We start from the raw sequence: 23,573 nt of genomic DNA on the forward strand, positions 1-23,573 counted from the left end.
ATGCCCCTGACATGAACTTTTCTCCAAGTCCAGCCATGCACTGGCAACCACCGATCCAAGGGCTGGGTGAAGCAAAAGCATGAAGAGGGCCAGGCGAGTTACCCATTACTAGCACCTTTTTTGGGGAAGGATTACCTTCTTGCTCCCCAAAGCCACGTCACCACGGAGGACCCAAGAGCGCAGGCCTTGAACACGGAGCAGAGGCACCGAGGAAAGTCACATTAAACTCCCACTGGTGACTCAAGTCAACAAAAGCAGCTCTTTAGAAGCAGCCTTCGAGGATGGGAAACTGCAAGTGCATTTCTCCAGGCTGCCAAAAGTGCCAAGAAGCTGTCGCAGGATTTGGAGAGAAAAGACAGTAAAGCAGCTTGATGCCTTGCACAATGGCACGGTTGTGCTCCACAGCACAGCATGCCATCCTCACTGGGACGCGCAAGGGCTGCCGTGAGAGACCATTAAGCCAGATGCCTGCAGTAGGAAAGACCAAGGAGAAGAAATGGCTGAAAAACAACATATGCAGTCCAGCACGAATATCAAACAAAGCCTCCCCTTGCGCAGCTCTGACTGCGAGCCGTAACCCCGCGACACGAGCTGCGGAAGCAGCATTGCTGACGTGCAGCAAGCTATGGAGGTCAAACCCCTGACACATGACACAACTCTGATGTGCCGCCATCCGCTGCCATCAGTAACTGACATCATGGAGCAGAGGCGAAAACGTGGCTGGTGCAGAAATAAGCATCTCCCACAGTAAAAAGTCTTCAATTTAGGAAGGTTTTGCTGTGCAGAAGCTCACTGGTGTGTTTTACCGGTTTAGTTTATATCCAGTGTTAGCAATTGTTCCGGAGCACCCAAGCATACACTCTTGATTTAAAATTATTTTATAGTGGTAGACAGCAACTGAAGAGAACAGTCTAACAGCAGAATCTCCATAGCGCTCTCCATTCGGCACTGCTCACAGATTTTCTCTTAGCATTCATGGCAGCATCAGAATAACTCACTGCTGTTTCTGTCAGGATATATCCACACGGAATAAAACCACAAACTGGCTACCAGCGTAATCTCATCTCTCTATGGTGATGTAAAAATAAGAGGTTACTTGTGACTACAATCTTCCACAAAATATTAAGTGTTGAGTAACTTACCACATTGCTGATAAAGTATTAGAAAAGGCTCTCAAGCAGTATGTGTTCCCCGTAATAATGAAATATTTGCAGGATGTACCTTTATATACATTTCTATTTCTTAAAAAATATATTGGATAATAAATAATCAGAGTAAAAAAAGAGACATGAAAGATGCTTTGAATGATCAGGCTGGTGGTGTAAAAGTTACCTGTAAATCACGCGCAGGGCATGAGAGTGGAGCTGGCTACAGACAGGTGGTTTTTACTAGGAGGCATTAATGTAACATTCAATTATTCCACTGCATACTGGCTGTTTTAACTCAGCCAAATTAGAATACATTTTATATTGACTATTTTGACATTTGCTTTATTTGGCAAGTAAAACAAAACTGATCCAATTTCCTTGCAGCCATTGTAAACCATAAACTGTACAACAAGAGGTTATAAAATATATAAGCCTTGTAAACACTTCTTTTCAGACTGTCGCTGATGCTCTGAGCTCTAATTTTGGCCCTGTTCCCAACAGCTCTGACGCTGCTCTGCAGCCTTCCCTGCTCGGCCATAAAGTGACCCTTCCGCACTTAGTGATTAAGGACCGCCATTGACATTCTCTTGCTATGATAATTTTTTCTCTTTATTGTGGAAATCTGCCCAGGCAGGAATTTCTTGCAGACAGAAAATGAAGATCTGTGCCCTAAAATCAAGACATCTTTTCCTCTGATCTCACATGGCCTGTGCCAGCATGTAGCTTATGTCCAGTGGAGCTTCAAAACAGCGTACCAGGTCCCAGTGGGACAGGCTGAAGTCTCCAGCAGACTGCTGGCTTTTCATCTCTTTTGCCTCCATTTCTGTTTGAGAAGCAAGACAGCATCTCTGCCTGCAGCACACCTGACAGCACAGGACAGCAAGCAGAGTGCCGTGGCGTGGCAGGCGACCGAGCAAAACTCTCAGTGAGAGAAACGCCCAAATGCTTTGGAGAGTTCACGGAGCCACCACAAGACAGTAGATTTACGCCTGGGTCATAGGTGAAGGCTCAAATGTACACGCCTGCCTTACAAAGATATCCGATAGCTTTTTCGGGAACAGTTTACAGCAGTTCAAAAGCGTCACTCTCTGAAATGACCTGTAAATCAAGACTCCAAAGGACATGAGTATTTTCCACCCATACGATACAATACCCTTTGTATACAAACCAATCCCCTTGGAATTCCTCTCCACTGTCTCCTTCAAAATTCTAGCTCTCAACAGTTACTGTAATCCTGTAAACTGTATCTGCAGTGTACCAAATGCCTGGTGCAAGAATACATGTTCGCTTAATTAAGCAAAAGCCCAAAGGGACCCATAGAGAGCGTGCTGTGCCCTGGCAATCGCGCAGCCCAGAGCTCAGTCCGCGAGCCCGTCTCTCTGGATGCTGTGCTCTCATCGCAAATGCCAGCAGTATAAAGCACTCACTTTAACCTCTGTCTGGGTTAGTCTGTTGCTTAACACCACTCTGTCCAGAGAAATCCAGCAAGTAAGCTGTCAATACAGGACTACTGTTACATGCCAGTATACACACAAGTGCATACATTAATACACACACACACAAATATTGTCTACAATACCGGAAAAACAATTTGGGCAGACACTGGCCAAAGTGCTGCTCCTGTCAGTCACCGCAGGACGAGCGGTCTGCTCTGCACACTCAGGGTCAGTTGGGTCCAAGAAAAGAAAAAACAAGGCCAGTACTTCAAACCGCGAGTGGGCTGACTCTGAAGAATGAGCAAAACTTGTCTCCCTATACATTAAAATCTGCATGAGTGCTTCTCCCTCCCTGTGGTCAAGGAGAGAAATCGACTTGGCTACAGTTCTGCCCCATCCTCCAGGGACGACCCATGTGTACTTGTTGAAAACTACAACATCCTGCAGAGTTCAAAGCAAAGAAAAGGTGTGGTTTGCTGTTTCCCTTCCTCTGCGGGCTTTTTCTTTCTTCTGACTTGTTCACCCATATGTCTTTATGCAACGACAGCCAAAGGAACTTCCAGTAGGCAAATACTTGAAAGAACAACACACTCCCTCACTATCAGCTCATGCCATGTAATCATTCCTAGTGAAGCAGTACCCTGCTCTTGATTCTGACAGGCGAGGTTAGTAACAACACACCACACAGCACCAGGCAGAAGGGGCTGGAAAGCAGAAAGCTTACCTCGGCAGGTTGGGAGCTGGTGTCGAAGATGGTACTTGGGAAGGAGGAGTTGCAGGCTGTGAAGATTCATGGTTGCGTGGAACTTTGCCCATCCGGTACCAAATGCCCATGTTGTTCAACTCCCTGTGCAATCAACGCAGAAGACATTAATGCTCCAAGCAAATGCTGCACAGTACACAAGTATCAAGCACTGACGTGTTTCACAAACACCTTGGTTAGTGAGAACCAGTCTAATTGGAGGAAAAAAAAAAAGGGGGGGGTAGTTAATTTCTATCTCAAACTCAGTAAACACTTGTACTTATGTAGACTTTTCTAATGACAAGCTTCAGCTCTTACAACCTACTACTTAGTAATTACAGGAAAACAGGGTGCCGAGCCTTTGCACAACTGAATTCATGACAACAGCTTCTGGAGCGAGGGGCACTTACCCTATGAAGGTGTACTGAGGAGGGGCTTGTTTAGATCTACCCAGGATTCGGATATCGCAGATCGCTGCCTCTGTAGAATCTCGAGGGATGAATTTAATGCACAGCCTCTTCTTTCTGAAAGCTATTTCTTCTGCAAAAACAACCCAGGACAGAGGGTGGTTTTTATGCAAGATTAGGGTATAAGTGTTATTTATTGTCTCTCCAGATATTAGGCAGGTAATTATGGCAGGAACTGGAGCCAAAGAACAGATATATGTCAGCAAACCAGACAGTGCAGTGCCAGTCAGTGACTGGAGAAATTTCCTATCAGGAGCTCTCTGCACACTGTGTGAGATTTGTTATTAGGCACTGCGATAAACCAATACTCCCTACTACCCTCTGCAGAGAAGATAAGACATCACGTATGCCACAGCGTACTGCGCCACAGAACAGACACGGCAGGTGATTCTTCCGCTTCCACGTACTTCTCACATTCACTTTCTCTTTCCAAGGTAACGTTTGCCTTACCAGCCTGGATAGTCGTATCTAAATATTCCTCCCACAAGCATCACCTCTAGGAACATTCCTGGAAGCTGCTGACACAACCGGTCAGTTTATTCTGCCAAGTGCTTCCAAACAGCCAACCAAACCGAGAGGAGGAACAGGCAGAAAAGCAGACTGACGTGCAGAGGGGCTAACAGTAAAAGCGCTCTGCCCAAATCGCATGCATATTAAGCGCTAATGACCTCTCCTGACTCAGCGAGCACTGAAATGATACTCCCGCCGTGTTTGCCCTGGTATCTTTGTAGGAATAAACCAGATTTACAAAGCAGTAATTGCTAGGACCTCCTACGGGGCACGTGTGCTGCACTGCCCTGTGTTCAGAGGGTGGGTGAACCTGCTGCACGGCCCTTTCCTGCTGTGCACCTCACAGCAATTTCACTTGCGTCCATGTTATCCATCAAGAAAAACTCAAGCCCATCAGAGTTCAGGCTTATCTGTATAATGAATTCATGCATATGCACGCTGTCTGCCTGCATGCAGATACAATCCACATCCAGCTATGGGTCAGCCGCACGACGACGGGTGGTGCTGGCACACAGACAGATTTGTGGTGCTTGGAAACCATTGCTCCACCTCACCCTAGAGAGTCTGCGAGAGTCTCAAGGGGAGCAAGGTGAGGTTTCTATTTGTGAGCGCAGGCACTTGAAAGGCACGACAGAAGTCTATTGATAAACTGAAAATCTAAAGTGCAGATACTGAATGAAAATCTGGAAACAACCAACAAGTACAAAACAAATGCCTGCAAAATAAAACCCCATCAGTTTAATATGAAAAAATATCCTCCAGTTTAAAAATGTGCTCTCACTTCAACAGATGGCAAGCAGCCCTGTCTCTATAGGCTCCTCCTGCTTTGTAATCCACACGTCGGAGAAAGCAATCCATCCCGGCCTCTGAAATCTGCTGTCACACCAGCACCAGTAAATGTACAGGCAGCGCGAGGTGTGTCACAATACAGCATCTGTGCATGCAGCTTTGCAGCTACAGTGCTGCTTTTTAGAGATGGTAAATACCTGCACCCCTGAAGTCTAGTCTTCTCCTGCTTTGGAAAGCTAGGGCTTTTATCTGAAGTGCCTAAAACTGATTTTAGGAGCCCAGCATTTAAGGCTTCCACATTTGAAAATTTTGCCAAAACCTAGTAAGGATTACTATATTTAATATACTTACTACAAGTCAACTGTCACTTAGATTAGATCACGGAAACACATACAACCACAAATTTTACCCCGAACAAAATCAGTGCCTCTTATTTGACTTTCACAGTAAGTGCAAAGCTGGCTGTTTGCGTTTGTCTCTTCCACACTTGGCTAGAGTCTGCAGTCTGTAGCAAACTTGGTTTAGGAGCTGGATTCATTAATTACACATGCTTAACCAGAGTTAATTTTAAGTAAACGTATTATAAACAGTCAATCGAAATGTGTTCATTCATCCTAACAGAGGCAGGTATACGCACCACTTCACTAATACAGACAATGCCTCTGCTTTAGAGATTGTATGGGTCGCAATCCAATGCATTTTAAATTAGTTATGAAGTTTCATTCCACCTTTCCACCAGGACTTTCACAAGAATTGCAGCAGGACACGGTAAGCGTCCAGCACTCCCAAGGGCGAGCAGGATTTTCTGACAACTCCTCCCTGCACCACACGCGCCCAGGAATTCTGCAGGGAAAGGGGAGGACCCAGGGGACTGGGAAACGGGCTGCAGAGCCTCTCACTTCTAGCTCACGGTTCAAATCAGAACCAGGTCAGTAGTGACTGAAAAACCATCCTCATTTGCTGCAGACCCAGATGACTTATTCCCTGCAAAGCAGGCTCGTATAACTCCTTTCCACTCACAACTAGGCTGGATTTCATTACTGACGAGCCCTGGTACTGGCCCTGCTCTTGAGCAGCAGCTGTAGACTCAGCACCCGCGCGTGGTGTGCTGCCGCCCTTCCACACGCAGCTCCAGGGGCTCGTCCCCAGCCTCCTCCATGCCGCAAGCCCAGAGCCCTGCACGCCTGCTGACAGCAGAGTGCTGCACCAGACCTGGCTCCAGCTGCCGTGAGTCTCAGGGGATCCGAATACACTGTTTGGGAACTGCTGGCTTAGATGTTGCAGCAAAGCCATTTCTGCCTCACAGAAATGAGGATGGTATTTTCCCTGGACATTCCACTTGTGCCTTCTCTCAGCAAGCGCAGCCATTCCCTGCTGTTCCATTGCAGCCCAGAGCTGCCCCCAGCCATGCACACGGAACCCCAGAGAGCAGCAGGGCTGGGAGCATCCCTCTGCCCGGGACACAGCCCTCCACCACCCAACCCACAGGCACCCATGGAGCAGCTGCTCCCAAGGCACGGGACTGGAGAACAGACGCCAGCTTACGAGTATCGATGGTCTCCTGGATGGGGATGAAGCCCACAGGTAAAGTGTCCTTGATATCGATGAGCTTCATATCAACCAAGACGTTGCCTAAATGACTCTTTGGAGAGAGAAAATAAATAGGTGACTATGACAATTTCACCAAATTCAAACCCAGCTTTTCTCACCTGCTGAGCCCCAAAACACCTTGTCATTGTATCTGGCCACCAACTTAAAAAATGGTAAGGAGGTACCAAGCCAACACTTGCAATTGTCCTCTCTGCAGGAACTACATGATGATTGACTAGGAGATACCGGACAGCTTTCAGCATTTACAGATTCTCACACCTCATCCGCTGCCATACTTCTGGATCCTCGGAAGCACAAGCAAATTCCTCTCTTTGAAAACATGGCAGTTCAAAGTATTACCTCCACCAACTCACCCACTAAGCAGGTCACCTGAGTTCTCACACACTTTACATCTACAATAGGAACATGACATTTCCGTGACAGTAACAGCAGAAAGCATTACGGGAAGACGGTTCATGCAGACACAGCCAAAGTTATTACATGCATTAGCTAATTAGTACTGAATAGACATGGTTCTAGCTCCAAACGCAGGCGCACTCCAGAAGAGCAGGCCATTTGGAACAAAGAACTTCATTTGGAGTCCATATGAATTCTGAACTGATGCCTTGTCCTATTAATCAAGGCTTGAAGAGCTCAAAACACAATTCAGAATGACAGCCTCCACAATTGTTTAGAGACCAGATTTTCTTTGCAGTTCTCGTTAAAGCCAGCATTGCTGCCAATAATCTGGATTCACGTATGGAAGAAAAACACTGTAGTTACTGCACAGCCTTTATAAACAGAAATGCAATACAGAACAATTAAAATTTCATCCTAAGCCACCAAACCACATCAGCGTGTTTTACTGTTACTGGTTGCTAAGTATCTCCTTTAGTTTTTTATCTGGCAGAGTATTTCAGGCAAACCTCCACTCTCTGATTATTACACTGAACTATCTTAAAACATATTTAAATTTGCAGGGGAGATCAGGTCTGAGTTGATTTTTTGGAGGTTCTGCATTTCACGGACAACTCCTTGCCAGGAGGGCCACTCGTGCAAAGTGGCCAAGGCCAGGCAGCCCCCACATGCCTCAGCCCCCACTTTGGCCAGGGCAGCTCAGAGCGAGCAACGCTGGATGCTGCAAAGCCTGAATGTATCAGTTAACGTGGTCCTGGCACAGCAAATAGTAGAAGTGGTCGCTGCTGAATCATCTTTCGTGTTTTATTTATCCAAACTGTCTGGCTGTGTTACATCAGCGTGCAACTTCCAGCTGAACCAACCATCATTCCTCCATCAACAGCAGACAGGTAGGAGAGATGCCTCTGATAAGTTCGTTAGCTGCGGAAACGCGGGGAGTCAGCACCGATGCTCTGCCACACACCCAGGAGAAAAGGGCACAAAGCCTCCCTGTTTGAGAGATGCACCACTCTGGGTCTTCTCACCATGACACTCAAACACCAGCAACGTCCTCATAATCTGTCAAATACTGGAAGCTGTTGAGAATGATGATTCTGATAAAGACACACTACAGACCGTCTCCGTTATAAACCTGAGGTGCGTTAACTCTAACTACAATGTGTTCTTTAGGACAAATAGTTCCCAGTGTTTTGTTAAAAACAAAAAAACTCTGAGCAGTAAAACTTCCAACTGAAAGCACAGCACCACATCAGTGCCCAGGCGAGAGGAGCCTCTCCGTCCTGGATGAGGTCACTGCTACTGGAGAGGACAAAGGCCTTTTAACCCACTGAGGTCCCCACTCAGGCAGCACATTGTGCCCCTGCGTGGCTGGAGAGGACTGGGAGGGGAGGGAAAGCTCTTGCTGGGCTAACTGGGGACAAGGATGCTGCTCCCTGCACAAGGGGAGAAGGCTGTTCCCCCCTGGTCTGGTCCCCTCCTTCTCCCAGCCCATCAGCCCACTGCCATCCATTGGGTATGGCCCACGGTGAACCACACAGTGAACCGAACACAGGCAGCGGTGCCCGCAGGCTGCTGCCCAGGAGCGCTGCCAGAAGCGCCCGTGGGTCTAGTGTGCCAGTGATGCAGGGCTTGAAAGAACCTGCGTGCGGGACGCAGCGACACGCAGCACAGCTCACACACCAGGCTGCTGGGCAGCTGGGACCGGCAGTGCTCCACCACACTCCTTTTAATTCACTCCTCATCAATATGAGGAACATATTCCCAAACCGTGCCGAGCAGAGGATTCGTGCCAAAAGCCCAACAGGCACCCACGGAGGGTTTTTGCATTGTCTTTGGTAGCCAGCAGTTGCTACTATCCTGTAATTATTTCTGACAACCTCACATTTAAGGTAGCCACAGATAAACTTAATACTCAAACCATCACAAATCTTTCTGTTTAATACCCTCCCTGCCTATTCTGGGGCTATTATTCCTGCTATTGCAGGTACTCCAGGATGAAAAGCACAATTATTGTCCATTCTCCCCAGGAAGTGATATTTCCCATAGCTCTGGAGCTTTATTTTAATCTAGAGGCAAGCAGGGAAGCGGATGGAATAAAGGTCAAACGCTGCAAATTGGCAGCCCCCGGCTTTCCTGTCAGGACCCACGATCAGCCTCTGAAGTCGCAGTCGCTTTTCTGTTCTTGTCATTGGTGAAAGCACGAGTACAAAGTGGTATCTCCATACCCTGACAACTGAGTCACTGCGAATAACCAAAACACGACGAAAAGCAGGATTACCCACTAGATGGAGTGCATTCATTGTAGAATTAAATAGTTCCTCCAGAAAAGAGGAAGTTTTCACACTAGCCTCAACCAAAAACACAGTAGAAGGCATCAGGCTCTCACTGCACATGGCCTCCTCTCCTCCAGAACATGTGGGCAGACAAGCGCCACTAATCAGAAATTAACTTATGCTTAATAGCCACACTGGAAGATTACAAGAGCGTGGTAGCAAACGCACAACATGGGCAAGTTTTCAAGAATCAGCACCAAAAAATAACATAAAAAGAAATGCTAACCCTACAGAAAATATCTGTGATGCCCCTGGATTCAGAGACTAACATTTCCTTCATCAACACTACCTGCAGCATTTGCCTCTCTAGGTAGAGTTAGAAACTCGTCAGGATGATGAGCGTGAAGTGCCCATTGCTGTATCAGGAAATGCTGTCGTGAGGGGGTTGCTGAAATGCAAGCATTCCCTTTTCTGCTGCTTTTATTGCCGATTTTGCCAGCAATTTCTTTCCATGAAGAACATAGACAAAATGCAAATACCTAGCCATTGCAGTTTGCCTCCTGACTCACCCAAACTCAGTGAAATGCCTGCTTGAATTATAATTGGCTCCATAAAATGAATCACCTTATGGGTAAGAGCATACCAGGCACAGATGCAAATCATGCAGGCACTCAGCAAACACACTTACATTTTCTTTTGAAAATGATCTCGTGAAGCACAGGTATCGTGTGACCTTGGATTTAAATAAGCCATCTTTCCAGAGGTCAGCATCCAAGCCATCTGCTGTTTGTGCAACCTGCAAAGAAGAGACAGAGGGAGAGAGGAGACATGTGAGCCAAGATAAAGTTAATATATGTGCAGTACTTCTTCCTCAGACCTCTTCTAATTAACGGTAGCCCGAACTCTCACAGCATCTCATTAGTTTCTTCACGAGGTGCGGTGCAAAGAACTTCCAAGAGGAGGTATAAAAAGAAGTTCTAAAAAAGCTGCCTCTCGGGAGGCCGTTGATTAAAGATGCTCTGACAAAGGCTATTCTAATGAGGCAACAGCAACTTTGGTTACAGGCTCTAAACAACAGTTTGGAAAAGTCAGCATATCGAGGCTCTCATTACCACCCTACACGCGAGGGCACACTGGGGCAGGCTGAGAAGAGGAGGGCTCTGTGTAGACAAAGCACAGAAACTGCCCAGTCTCAGTATTTTCTTCACAGAAAAGCCACTGAGGAATTCCGGCTCCCAGGCCCAAAAGCTGCTTCCAGCAGCTGGGGAAAGCCCTGCTCAGGCGCAGACTGAGCAGCAGTGCCATGTGCGAGGATGCACCCTGCGAATGTCCCTCTCCAATGCAACCCCACGAGTGAATCAGTGGCGCACACCTCACGGAGGGCAAAGGAAACAGACCCCGAGCCCTCCACCGAAGAGACGCAGGCACGAGCAGGAAGAGAGCGGCAGAAGATCTCACCTTCGAGCTGACTCAAGCGGTGGGCACAAGGCAGCCCCACGCCCAGGGAAAAGGCTCTGCTCTGTCCGCAGCTGGGCACTCGCCCTGCAAGGTGTGAGCTCTACGAGCCTCTGCTCCAAAAGGTTTGTTGTTGAATAAGAGAGGAAACAAGAGGGAAAACACAAGGAGGAGGGTAGCAGAAATAACATCGCCCCACCAGACTAGCGCCCGACTGATGGCTCCCAACAGAAGACTAGTGTGGTCTGAAGCTACGCAGAAGCACAGCTGAACTTCTGCCTAACGCCTCTCAGATGGGGGCAAACGGCCCCACTGCAGCTCTTCCAAGTCTAATCTTACTGAGTCGAGTAAGACCTCGGCCCCAGAGCAGCCTGATAACAAAGAGCTGACATTTGTTGTTGCTGTTTGCACCCATGTTTTGTCGAGCAGAGACCCTGCGCAGGGCGCAGGAAGCAAGAGATGTGTGCTGACAAGACCCTCCAATTATCCAAAGTGCGGGAGAGAAAAGCATGTTTATTGTCTGATCAGCAAAGGAAGCGAAGTGCATTGGCTGCTCTTCACATTTCGGCAACTGCTGTCCACAAGCCCCTGCTCAGCTCAAGCACACACAGCTTTTGCAGTCAGGCTTCTGCAAAAAACATGCATTATTTTTAAACAGTAAAATTTTAAGGATTTTGGTGGGTTTCTTTATTATTCCTTGAATTCAACTTTCCTTAAGTGTTAGTTTATATAAAATCCACATGCATCTCCCTGCACTATGGGTAAGTGAAAAGATATTCAGAAAACAGACTGCTTAGAAAAACTGTTAGCATATAGGGACACTTAGCTTGAACTCCAGCCCTTGTCAGAAACAGTTTGAGGGAATACAATCGGATTTAATCACTTTGTTAATTAATACGATTTGAGTTCTCTGTTTCAGTTTTTCTTGTGTTAGTCAGTTTTGTTTTCTTTGTTCCCACATTAAAGATGCTCAAAACTCAACAGGCAGCAATAGACCCTGCAGCTGTAAAATTGGTGCTATGCAAGTTGCTGTCAAGTGTGCTTTTTATCTAACCTCTGTAAGCTTTAGGAAGTTTACGCTACTAACAACAATACCAAATAATTTCTGAGGTGGAAGTACATCACTTGAGTTGATATCATCTCCTCTACAACCCACTGCCCAGGGCACAGCTGGATCACAGCTGGCCGAGACCTTCGAAAGGCCCCCACGCTGACACTGCTGCCCCTCTGGAGGAAGGGAGGCCTGCCACTGCTTTACTCTGACTTAACGATGAAAAAAACCCCCAAAACTCCAACACACACCACACATCCTGTTAGGAACAACCCTGCCATTCTAAACCATCAAATATCTAGTAAAAAGACCCAAGATGGTTCTGCAGGGAGACACAGCAGTGAGGCACCCGACCCATCTCCAGGGAGACGCAGCAGTCCCCTTCCTGCTCCTGCCTCTGCCCGATGGCTGGCCTGGGCAGTGTGGGAGCCGGGCACCGCCGGCACCCAATGGCAGGACCCAGGTCCTCGGCTCCCGGCAGCGCCAGGCCTGGCCCAAAGCGCTGCCCCTTGGGGACAGGGTCCCTGCCGAGCAGCCGCTCGGGCCCCTCCAGCTGAGCTGCCGGTCGCTGCCCAGCTGCCTGCCCCGACAGCCCCAGGCAGGTCGCACCATGCCCCTGGAGCACCGGAGCAAAAAGCAGCCGGGGTAAGGGCTCGACAGCCCCAGGGCCCTGCGGGAACACCAGCAAAACCATTTCTGCTTCTGTTGAGATGCAACAGTCGCAGGCGATGTCCCCAGCAATTAACCCTGAGCACTGTGCCTCCGCATCATCCTGCTGAAGACTTTTTCCAAGCCTGCAGAATGTAAGCATGCATTAACTTGTCAGAAAACTCATGCGGAAAGAAAACAGAGCAATATAAACAGGAACTTCTTACATCATCTGCTGGGCTCCTGCAGGCAAGGAGGATCCCCACCACTCTCGAACCAGAGCCTGGGCAGCACAGGATGGCAGCGTGCCCTCGGTGGGGCAACATGGAAAGGAGCCAACCTGGAGAGGTCCAGAGACCTGCCCAGCAGGACGGGTGCTGTGCAGCCCTGGCTCACTGCCTCCTTCACCTGGCAAACAGGTGAGGAACGTGAGGGATGGAGGACCCGGCACTGGGCACCCAGTGCCCCAGGCACAAGGAATGGTCCTTCTCCTCATGGAGCTGGGGGAAGACACTCCTCAAGCCATGTGCCACAAACAGATGGACTTGATGGAGTGACATCCAGTAAGAAGGTGACCCTCCAAGTGTGGGGTGATCTACCTGCTGCCCAGCAGTCAGTATGGGGTTACTGCTAATGCAGAACAGGCCTTTGGCAAACGGACCCACTAAACCACCTGCCCCACGGCATGGGTCTGCCCCACTGGTGGAGCACGGGGCCGGCCCTGGGTGAGCAGCACGCTCGGCGCTCGCCCCAGAGCAAACCCCAGCACGGAGCTGGTGTTCAGCTCACAGCAAGGAACGCGGCTGCACAGCAACCACACCTCTCTCCTACCCCAGGCTGCCTGCTCCTACCTCTCCTCCCTTTCCTCCCCACCCATGCGCTCAGTCTTGCCAGTTTGGGCAGATTTTCAGGAATCTAAGTTCAGACACACTCTGTACATTTTGGCAAAATCAAGTCTTTGGTGCTTCAGCTGTTAAAAGACCTGGCTAGTCATTACAACCATCAGTAGCTGTTTCCTAAGCAGACACAAAGGCAATGGAGGTTTCTGAGTAATTAAAAAACTACTGAGGGGAAAAAGATCTCCGACCCATTCACCAAGATTCCCCCAGGTCTGGTACCCTGGGCTCTGCTGCAACACCAACTCCAGCTGGGCGGTACGCCGAACGCCAGGGCTCCATGAGAACCTGGAAAACGGAGCAGGACATCCCCTGGGCATTCAACTTACACCTGGCTTCCAGAGAAGTCACAGGGCAGTGGCAACCCCACATAACACATGCTGTTCCAGAGCCCTGACTCACGCAGAGGAGCCACCTTCCCAGACACCCAGGCAGGGAGAGCACAGCCCTGTAAGCCACTGCCCCATGGGTTTGGGCACCAGGACACCCTGTCGCATGAGGCTGGCACTCAGAGCGGCCCCATCACTGCAGGTGCCGTGTATGGAAAGGACCCCAATCGCAGCTCACAGCATCCAGGCGCAGAGCCGGACTGCTGATTTGCTGTACACGAGGCTGAAGGAGTAAGCGTGTGGAAGCCATGCTTGGGGTAGGCCAAATGCAGACAGCAGGCACCTCCCCACGGCCTGCAGTGGGCACTGCTGGCCCCAAGGTCAGAGGAGAGCTCCTTGTAAACTGAGAGGAAGGCAGAAGAACCAGAGGAAAGGCAGCCTCCTCCCCATGCCCCCTAGGAGAGAGCGACCCACATTCACAAGCATTATTACAACACCACCATAATTGGATTAAGCCACAGGAAGACTCTTTTATCTTGTTTAGTTTAAACTGCGTTAGCGCTGAAGCTCCCTATTAAACCACAGACAGGCTATCTGGGGTGAGCGCTCTCTCTGCCCAGTCATTTAGGCAGAATGCAATTCTGTTATCACAACTCTCACATTGTCCCGTGCTCCTTTATCAGGCCAAGCAGCTAATTACACAGCCTGGCTCACACAGGTAATCAACACTCAGAAAAATGCAGTAAATGCAGAAACCTTCCAGGTCTTTAAGGAGCCTTTTCACAATTCCCTCCCTCGTGTCCTTACTTCAGCCTGATCCATTTTCTTCCTTCTCACACTGAACAGGGTATGCAATGATCCAGAGCTGAAAAGGTGTGAGCAAAGCCCCAGGTCAACTGGTTTCCACTCCCGCCCACGCATGCTGTGTGACTCTGGAAAACCAAGATGTGATGTCACACAGTTGGAACAGGATACAGAGAGAGGTGAGCAGATGGACTACGGGCCAAATCTTTCCATATAGAGCTCTGCAAGGTCAGTATTTATGATATTTCACTGTTTGGGACACTAGTCTATGGGGAGAAAAATCACGCTGTTGGTTACACCACAACTATTCCAAGGAACAAGCAGCTGCTAAACAGTGACCTCCCTTTATCCATTCACATAGTCAGCTCTGCTGTATCCAGCTGCTTTTTCCTGTTTCCCAGCCTCCTGCCAAAGCCTAGTTTAGAGGTTTGCATCCTGTCCATCAAAATCATCTTTGCAGTTTCAGCTGGATACAAAACCCTTTGCTTCCCACTCTGGAGCTTCTCATCATCATTGTGCAGCGCTGATATGTGGGATTAAACAGCTGATGCGGGATCCATTTATTCAGAGATATAATTTGTGCAATACTTAGGACTCCTCCAGGATGAATGTTACTAGGATTATTAAATTTGCATGCCACAGTGGCCAGCTGTTTCTGAAAACCCCTCCTCCAGGTAATTACACTCCTCTGGAGTGGCACAGATGAAGTAGCACGATTGTACCCACAAACCTCCACTGAGGGAAGGCACTAAGTGCTGCGGGCTGAGAGGTGGGCAGCTGGATATCAAATTACTTCTTAAAGTACACATCTGAAGGCAAGCCCTCTCTGGAAGAGATGCTGTTCCCAGCGAAGTAAAGCCTCATTAGTGCAGAACCAAAGCATTAGCAACAGCAGCTGAAACAGCTCTACTTACTACATCATAACCCGTCGGTGCTCGGTTCCGGGATGCGACCACACCAACACCCGTGATGGGATCCATCGGCAAGTCGGGCAAGGCATCTGAGAGGTCTCGCACTTCAGGCATTATGGACTGATCCTGAAAGAAAGGACTAGAATTAACGGGCTGCTCGGCAGCATACCGCAGCAGAAGACAGAGAGCACCGAGAGCCTACATGCATGCCACAGTGCCTGTGCTGACACACCACAGACTGCCAAGTCAAACAGAGGATTAGGCCAGACACACCTTCTGCACTTTCATTTGCTTTTGATAAGAGGGTACATTTGTGCAATGCCCAATAGGTTTGGAATTTGGGCCAGCAGCCCCTTCTGAGATTAATTTTGATGTTTCCAGGATACTTAGCATGGGCTGGTTTCCATCTAGCAACGATGGGAAAACCCAAGCTCGTTCCCTTTCCTCCCAAACAGAGAGCAAATTTCATCCCTGAGTCAGGCTGGTTGAAGCAGCTCTGCCATTTTAAGCAGCAAGAAATCTGCTCCTAATGCCTTCATTGGGAGGTTGCCCATCCACTGCGGGTGTTAGACACGCTGGGGGTTCCCCTGCGAGTTGTCAGTCCCATCGCACCCTCCTGAACCAGACCATTTTCATGTAGCAGCACAGATGTATCTGGCGCTGTATGCGAAACCGCACTTGCTGCAGAGAGCCTCAACACCAGGGGAACACAGATGAAGCAGCACGGGATGCTCTGATGCAAAGCAGACAGAGGCCTTGAAGAAGCCTGAGCATCTTCCAGGAGAAGGGAGCCATCACCAAGTACTTCAGGGGAGGGGGATATGCACAGGGGGATAGAAGCAGGTAAGACCAACTAATTCCGGAGAGATGCTGTGGCAGGAAGCAGGAGGAGAGAACAAGAGAGCTGCTCATACAACTCGCTGAGGAGGAGAACGGGGAAAGGTGCCACTGCCTGAGCATGTGGTCTCCTGCAGAGGCAGCCAGTTAGGGCAAGTCTTCTCTGGCTTTCAGGCAGGAATGCCCCAGGAAACCGCCCCCCACGCACCCCGAGATAAAAGGGCAGTGCTTTGTGTAAACAAGCGTCACTGCTGCGCAGCCAGACAAGCCGTGAACCAGAGCTACCTAATTCAATTCCCTCCTCAGAGCAATTAAACCCCAGCATTTCTAGGCCATGTAGACAGCTTGTTACTTACTGCTTCTAGAAAAGGCAGAGGTGAGTGCTGGTGCCAGTGGGACCTGGGTTTACACTTCACAATGCCCAGTCAGAACAAACATCGTGCTGCAGGCAATAAAAAAGAGCAAGTCTGGGCCCTATGTAAATAATAACAATGTCACACGAACAGCCAGACTACCTGAGGAGTCCAAAGCACCAGAAGCTAGTGACCAGTAATGGGGAAAACACTATTGCCGGTGAACCAAACCCAGGAGAGAGCTTTGCTTCGGCACCTAGACAAGCACCCAGCAGGCACAGAGCAATGCAGTCCCACTTTGCTCCCTACGCAGTTGAAGCCTCCGAAGCATGACTAGAAGCGCACACCGAGTCGCAGGGGCTCACCCTCCCCTCCCAGAGGGCTCCCTGTCCTCAGGGCGGGTGAGAAGCCGAGGACCCTGCCACAGCAACGCCAGCGGCACCGGCACAACCCAAAAAAGCTCGCACCGCTGCCTGCGCTGCTCCACCGGCTCGGCCAGATACCTTGCAAATAATCCAGAACCCATTGCCTTAAACGCACAGTATCAAGCAAACATAATGTGAATTTAAGGAAGAACTCACAATCTGTTCTTCATACAGATGCACGTTTTCTGAAACTTTTCCAAGTCACTCTCAATAATGCAATGACTTGTTATTACACATCGGGAGGAGCTGGGAGATAATGAATGCTGATAGGAGCTTCTCTTAGGCCATTTTGAACTGAAATCCAGGTAAGTGAGGACACTCCCCAGCACACTAAGAGCACCGCACAGCAGGTTCCAGCACAGCTGCACCAAGGGGAAACAGATCCACCTCCCCGGCACCTCTGGCCTCCACCAAACCTGCCCTAAGTGCCAGCTGCTCTGCAGAGGCAAGGACGGCCGGGATGGCACCAACACCTCACCTCAGGGGAGGAAGCAGAGGGGCTGAGCCCCCTCAAAGCCCTGGTGGCCAGGCAGCCCCAACACTCCCTCCTCTTCCGCAGTGGCGATGGCAGGGACGGGATTAACACAGGCCAGGGACCTGCTGCCAAATGCTGCCCATGGTCCGGCTGGCCACACTGGGCCTGCTGCGGGGAAGCCCAGCAGGACCCCGAGCAGCAATGTTGGCCTGGGGAAAGCTGGGACAAGGCCCTGGGGGTCCCCAGCCCCACTGCAAGGTTGGGAGGGGAGGGGGGGAGTGTGCCTCTACCCATGGCCTGGTGCTGCTGGGCTGGGACCCCCGGCCTAGCAGGAGGAAGAAGGGTGCCTTTGTCGGAGGCCTTTGCGGTCCCACTCAGCGCAGCAGGGGGAGGGGACACAGCATCAATCCCCACTTTGTGCCGGCTCACACAAAGACCCTGTATGGCGGCGGCAGCAGCCGAGCACAGAGAACGGGGCTTTCCGCCTCGGGAGGGCGGGAGGCGGAAGCCATGGGGTGAGACGCCATGCAGCACCGGCACAGGGCCCGCAACAGCACCCTGCTACAGCAAGGACCCAGCGAGCTCCACGCAGCCAGCACCCTCTGCCCAGAGCTCGGACCATGCCCACAGCCGGCAGAGCATCCGCCCAGGAAAGGAGCTGGTGGGCACGTCCTGCCCGGCCGCTGCCGCACTGCACGGCTTTGCCGCGCCTGGGCCCCACTCAGGGGAGCTTCCGCCCAGGAGGGTGGCACCAAGGAGGCATCTGGAACAGATACGGAGCAGCAGCAATCAGTTTGTGCACTCCGATAAATGTTTTTGTGAACTCTGCACAGGTCAGAGGGGAGTCTCAGGCTGGGCAATCATACAGACGATCGGTTACATTGCCCTTCTCCCCCAGGGTGCCTGCAAAGTTTGGTTTCTTTTCTATCCCGCCTTTGAACTTAAAAATAAAAAACAAACACTGAAAGAACTGATTAAATTAAGGAGCAGGATTCTATAAATACTCCTATTAGGCAGCTTGTTATTTTAATAAAGTTCTCTTCAAACGACACACATTTGACCTATACACCCGCCTAACATCATGGTGGCCAAGAACTCAAACCGGCTGACCAGGAGATGGCCTTTCACCATCCAGTGCTAAGGGGCCTTTGCCGAGCTCTGCAGAAGGGCCTCAGCCACTCCACCCACTGCGGGGTTATTCTGGGAACAGCCCAAAACAATTAGAAGAACATTTTTCCCATTAGTAGGGAACATGCTCCCTGGAGGTCATTCTCAAGCAGGGCCACATCCAGCCCCCAGCACGCCCGGGCAGCAAAGAGAAGCCGGATGCGAGCCCTGGGGCAGGAAGAAGCTTCAGAACTGCTTGGACAAAGCCAGCAGGGAAAGGATGTGCCTCCACCAGAGAAAGTCACCCTGCATCCTGCTGGCACCGGACCCAAGCAGCACATGGCAGAGCGGGGCAGGATGGTCGCAAGATGAGATGCAGAGAACAGGCTCTTGGCACGCAGCCGCCACGCTGCTGGCTTTATCACAAACGCTTCCCCGCTTCCCGCCCCCTCAAACCAGCCGTGCCATGGGGCAGGAGGCACAAGGGTCTCAAGGATCTTGATGCCCGGCTGCAGCAGAGGCCTTCAGGGACCCTGCCAGCCTCTCCCACAGCCTTCTTCCCTCTGCCGTCAGCCAAGGCCCTGCTTTACCTTCTTTGCCTCCTCCCGCCCAGGGTTTGGGGAAACCACTTGCTTCATGTGGCAGACCCAGACTGGCCCCAAAAGGCCCCTGGCACAGCCCCCATCCTGCTCTCTCAGCAGCGCAGCAAGGCCCCCTGCTCCAGCCCAGCAGCGATGGCTCCATGGGCCGCAGCACACGGAGCGGCAGCAGAGACCAGTGCTGGGGTGCCCTGCAGCAGGCAGAGCTGCCGACCAGGCTTCCAGAAGCCTTTGCACCAGGGAGTTTGAAGCCAGCGGGCTGAAGGCCTTTTACACACATCAGACCAAGCGGCACTATCCTGCCCTGCCATCCCTGACTCCAGAGGCTGCCAGCCTGCACAGCAAGCCACCAGGTACGGGCAGGGGAGAAGAGCACAGGCAGCAGGCAGTGACATTTAGTCACAAAGCCACACACGTACAGTCCAGCCAGGGTCTCAGTTTGATCCCCCACCACACAACACTCATTGGTGCTCCGCTCTGGGTCCTCCAGCACCTCCTTCAACCCGCACAGCGCATCTGCTCCCTAGATGTGCAACACGGGCCCGTGCTGCCCTGGCAACGCAGCTCCAGGCAGCTGCCTCAGCACCCCGAGTCCCGCACCCTGCCGAGACGGCAAAGCCCAGGGGAGCTCATCACCCCCAAGGGGGCTGTCCTGCAGCCACACGCCTCCCTTTCTCCCAGCACCCCCACAACTGACTGTTCACGTCCCTTTCACTCGCTCTCACCCATTCTCCCGCTAGCTCATCTCCGCTTTTATTAGTTTATCCTAGGCATACTTTTCTGCTGGCTTCACTGTCCGTTTCAAGTATTCCACTGAGGTGACTGACCACACACACTGCTGGGCTTTGGCTGGGACACATATAGCAAAGGAACATGTTTTCAGAAATAAATGTATTACTGACAGTTTGGACAGTATTTTTCCCTTTTGGTGGTCCTTTTCAACAAGTTAGGCAAGTTCAAGAGCTGGTGGGTACATGATCAGATCAGGCCTGATGATGTATTTGCCACAGAAGCTTCACGCTGCCAGCAAAGCGGGTCAAGTTCTGAAGTTAAATAGCAAGTGACTTGGAGAGAGAATGGTCTTATTGTTTCTTCCTTCAACTAGAAGCCCTGCACTTTGACACGGACTTGCTCTTCCCACAGGCAGAAAAGTATGAGCTAAGGCAAAACTGGAAAAAAATTATCAACTACCTCACTGAGTTCCTGCACCCTGCAGGAAATAATCCCATCAAACCAAAGCAGACACACTTCTAAAACCCTCGCTCACATGCTCGTGTTATCGCTCCATCATTTTGAAAAGGCGGTAGGTACTGCTGGCACAACGCGGGTTGCTTAGAAGTTACACTGACGTACTCCTCCGCATGCCCGGTCCTCCCACCGCGTCCGGGAACAGGACACAACCCCAGCCAATTTTCTATTTCCGTTCATGGAATAGGACATAGTTTCAATCAGAAAAACAGGAGATCGTGGCAGGATGCAGGGTCAGGGCCCTGGAGGCCTCCATCACAAGCAGGCAGGATTTCACTTTCACATTTCGCCCCAAATGAAGGTATGTCTGGAATCACCCCTGCACCCAGGTTCCCATCTTCAAGACAGCTGTCCCATATCAGCTGCAGAATCTCTACAATTTGTGACCAAACTGCATGGAAACAGGAACTTAAGTCATGGAACGAGCAAAATCGAGAACTTGTATTGCTTCACAGTACTTCTAACTATGGACACACATTTGTGAAGAGTGTCCTATTTCAAACCAAAATAGGTTTCTGCAGACAGATGACCTTGCACCAGGGCAGCAAAATTTGAATAACATTCAGTTCAGTTATTTCTATCTTGGCACATGTGTGAATAAGTCCCTGGTGGCCACAGGAACCCTTGAGCCTGGGATTCACTTTGTCAGAGCAGCACGCCCTACAAGACCGAAACGTTGTATGTTTTACTTCACACCTCCAGAAGCTCAAACTAAGCCTTTGTCCCAATATGGTGAGGAAATCTACTGGGTAAGGCTATCTCAGCTAAAAATTACAGAGACAACACTGCCAGCCTGCCACATGATGCGCAGACTCCACTAAGGTATACGTGAGCACGTTCTCACTCAGTTAAAATAAAACACAAGATGGAGAAACCTGCATTTTAGCCTGACCAGCTGCACACCTGCTGAAGCCCAGCCCGTCTTGTGTCAGCAAAGGACTCTGCTTGCGTTGCCATGACCAAACTGTCAATGTCCTAGCTCAGAGAAAGCAGAGAAAACACTGAAGCTTGGTGGATCTTTGAGAACCTCTGCAGAAACCACAGTGAAAGCTCACAAGCCTCAATAACACAAGAGGCGAGTACATAAAACACAGGCAGCTCAGTATCACTGCTCCGGCCAGCACTGCAAGGAGAGTGTCCACATTATCACCTCCAGATATGCAGAGACCCGAGAACTGGTGAGAAAAGCGGGCAGTCAACTAAGCCCACGCTGTAAGCACTTGCAGCAAAAGACCATGCAAAACACAGGGTTTTTGTTATTTTCTCTAAGCAGTCACTAATATCTTGCAGTAGACTCCTCGAGCACGTCAAGGTCACCAGGGCTTTGCCCCAGCGCTGGTCACCGACGCCGACCCTGCTACCGACGCCAGCCCCAGCAGAGCCCTTCCACCTTCCCTGAGGGCACCGGCAGCTCCGGACCAGACCCCGGCCCGGACACCCGCTCGCCGGGCGGGCAGCGCGGCCCCTCCGTGACGCGGAGCGCCTGCAGGCCCCGGCCCGGGGGGCTCCCGCCGCCCCTCCGCCGCGGGCACCCAGGGGGCTCTGCCCCGGCCCGCAGAGCGGGGCCCTGGGCCGCCCGAGCGGGTGGGGGTCTCGGCCGGCCCGCCCGCCTCGCCCGGGGCCCGGCCGTGCGAGCGTCTCCGCCGGGTCCCCGCGGGGCCGGGGGGGGGGCGGCCGGGCCGGGCCCCGCTCTCGAACGCGCCGCCCCGCAGGAGCCCCGGGCGCCCGGCCCCCCGCCCGGGAGCGCGGCGGCCGCGCCGGGCCGGGCCGCGCCGAGGGGCCGCGGCGGGTCGGGGGACACTTAACTGTTGCCCGGGCGGCGGGCGGCGGGTCGCGGCTCCCCCGTCGCAGGCAGAAGCAGCTCCTCATCGCCCGGCGGGGCCGGCGCGGCGCGGCCCGGCGGGAGGAGCGGCGGCGGCGGGGGAGCGGCCTGCGGGCCCGGGCGGAGCGGAGCGGGGCGGGGAGCGGCGGGCAGGCCGCGGCCCGGCCCCACGCCCAGCCCTCGCCCGGCGGAGCGCGCCGTGCCGGGCCCCGCGGAGCGGCGAGGCTGGGGCCGCAGCGGCGCAGCTCGGGCTTCCCCCGCCGCCGCCGCGCAGGCCCCCGCCGCTCCGCGCCCACCGGCGGCCGGAGCGCGGCGCGCGGAGCCCAGGGCCCGCCCCGCACCGCGACCCCGGCCGCCCCAACCCCCCCGGCCCACGGGGCACCCACTCACCGGCGCTGCCTCACACCGCCCGGGCACGGCCCACGGCGCAACCGGCCCCGCAGGCCGCCGCCGCGCCCGGCCCGGCCCCACCCCCGGCTCGGCGGGGCTCTGGACCCCAGCACCCCCGGGCAGCTGGCCCGGCCTGCTCCCTGCCGGTGCCAGCAGGCTCGGGGCCCCAGCGTCAGCGAGCCCCACGCCACTGAAAATTAAACTTCATGGAGAAAACGATTCATCCACTGACCTCTGCTTGGGGGAAAGCTCCTCGGCAGCTTCTCCTGGCTGGTGGTCTCCCTCCGCGCGAGCTGTCGTCCTTCAGCCTTTGGGAGATGGGCCGTACCAGGTGGAAAGAGCTGAATAACCGTAATGTGGTCAGTGTAACCTCAGTCTTCCTCCCCAAACAGACTACATCTAGGAGATAGGCAGCAGCTGCTCTGTGCTGATGAAGGGCAAATGGTGTCAAACCAAGCTAGTTTTCTTCTTCTTGAGTAAACAGTCCCTGGGGTTAGGGGATAAGCAGCCTTGGGAGCTACCTCGACTTCAGTAAGATATGCGATGCTCTCTCTCACCGTGGCCTGAATAACAAGCATGGTCCAGAGAGATCAGCATTTGCCAGGCTGGTCAGGTAGCCAGAAGCTACGAGCAGCTCAGAACACATCCTGCCTAACCTGACGGTCTGCAGGGGTCTGGTGCTGCTCAGTATTACCACATGCCAGCAACGAAATTGAGAACACGCTTAGTAAATTGGCAGATCATGCAAATCACAGCATAACCTGGAGCAGTAGCATGGCCTGGAGCCATAATCAAACTAACTAATGCTGCAGCTGTCCTGCGTTTGGTTTTGAGCACCTTACCTCTAGGAA

At 51.9% G+C, this 23,573-nt stretch overlaps 1 protein-coding gene across 9 annotated transcripts in view; it reads right to left on the minus strand.

Moving 5' to 3' along the window:
• MVB12B (multivesicular body subunit 12B) overlaps nucleotides 1–23,041 on the minus strand; it is a 65,707-nt gene extending 42,666 nt beyond the window's left edge. The window contains exons 1-7 of one of the 9 annotated variants that reach the window (XM_074608267.1): nucleotides 22,955–23,041; nucleotides 16,660–16,745; nucleotides 15,470–15,592; nucleotides 10,061–10,168; nucleotides 6,638–6,734; nucleotides 3,737–3,866; nucleotides 3,309–3,431 (exon numbers count right to left, since the gene is read on the minus strand). In XM_074608267.1, the coding sequence (XP_074464368.1) occupies nucleotides 3,309–3,431; nucleotides 3,737–3,866; nucleotides 6,638–6,734; nucleotides 10,061–10,168; nucleotides 15,470–15,580 (569 nt within the window). In that variant the 5' untranslated portion in view covers nucleotides 15,581–15,592; nucleotides 16,660–16,745; nucleotides 22,955–23,041. Of the gene's footprint in view, nucleotides 1–3,308; nucleotides 3,432–3,736; nucleotides 3,867–6,637; nucleotides 6,735–10,060; nucleotides 10,169–15,469; nucleotides 15,593–16,659; nucleotides 22,181–22,316; nucleotides 22,539–22,722; nucleotides 22,802–22,954 lie in introns of those variants that run through there. The other 8 variants (XM_074608266.1, XM_074608262.1, XM_074608265.1 and 5 more) reach the window with 8 other exon arrangements.
• Between the last annotated feature and the right edge of the window lie 532 nt (nucleotides 23,042–23,573).

Source organism: Larus michahellis, chromosome 15, assembly GCF_964199755.1.
Source record: "Larus michahellis chromosome 15, bLarMic1.1, whole genome shotgun sequence".
NCBI classification, from domain to species: Eukaryota; Metazoa; Chordata; class Aves; order Charadriiformes; family Laridae; genus Larus; species Larus michahellis.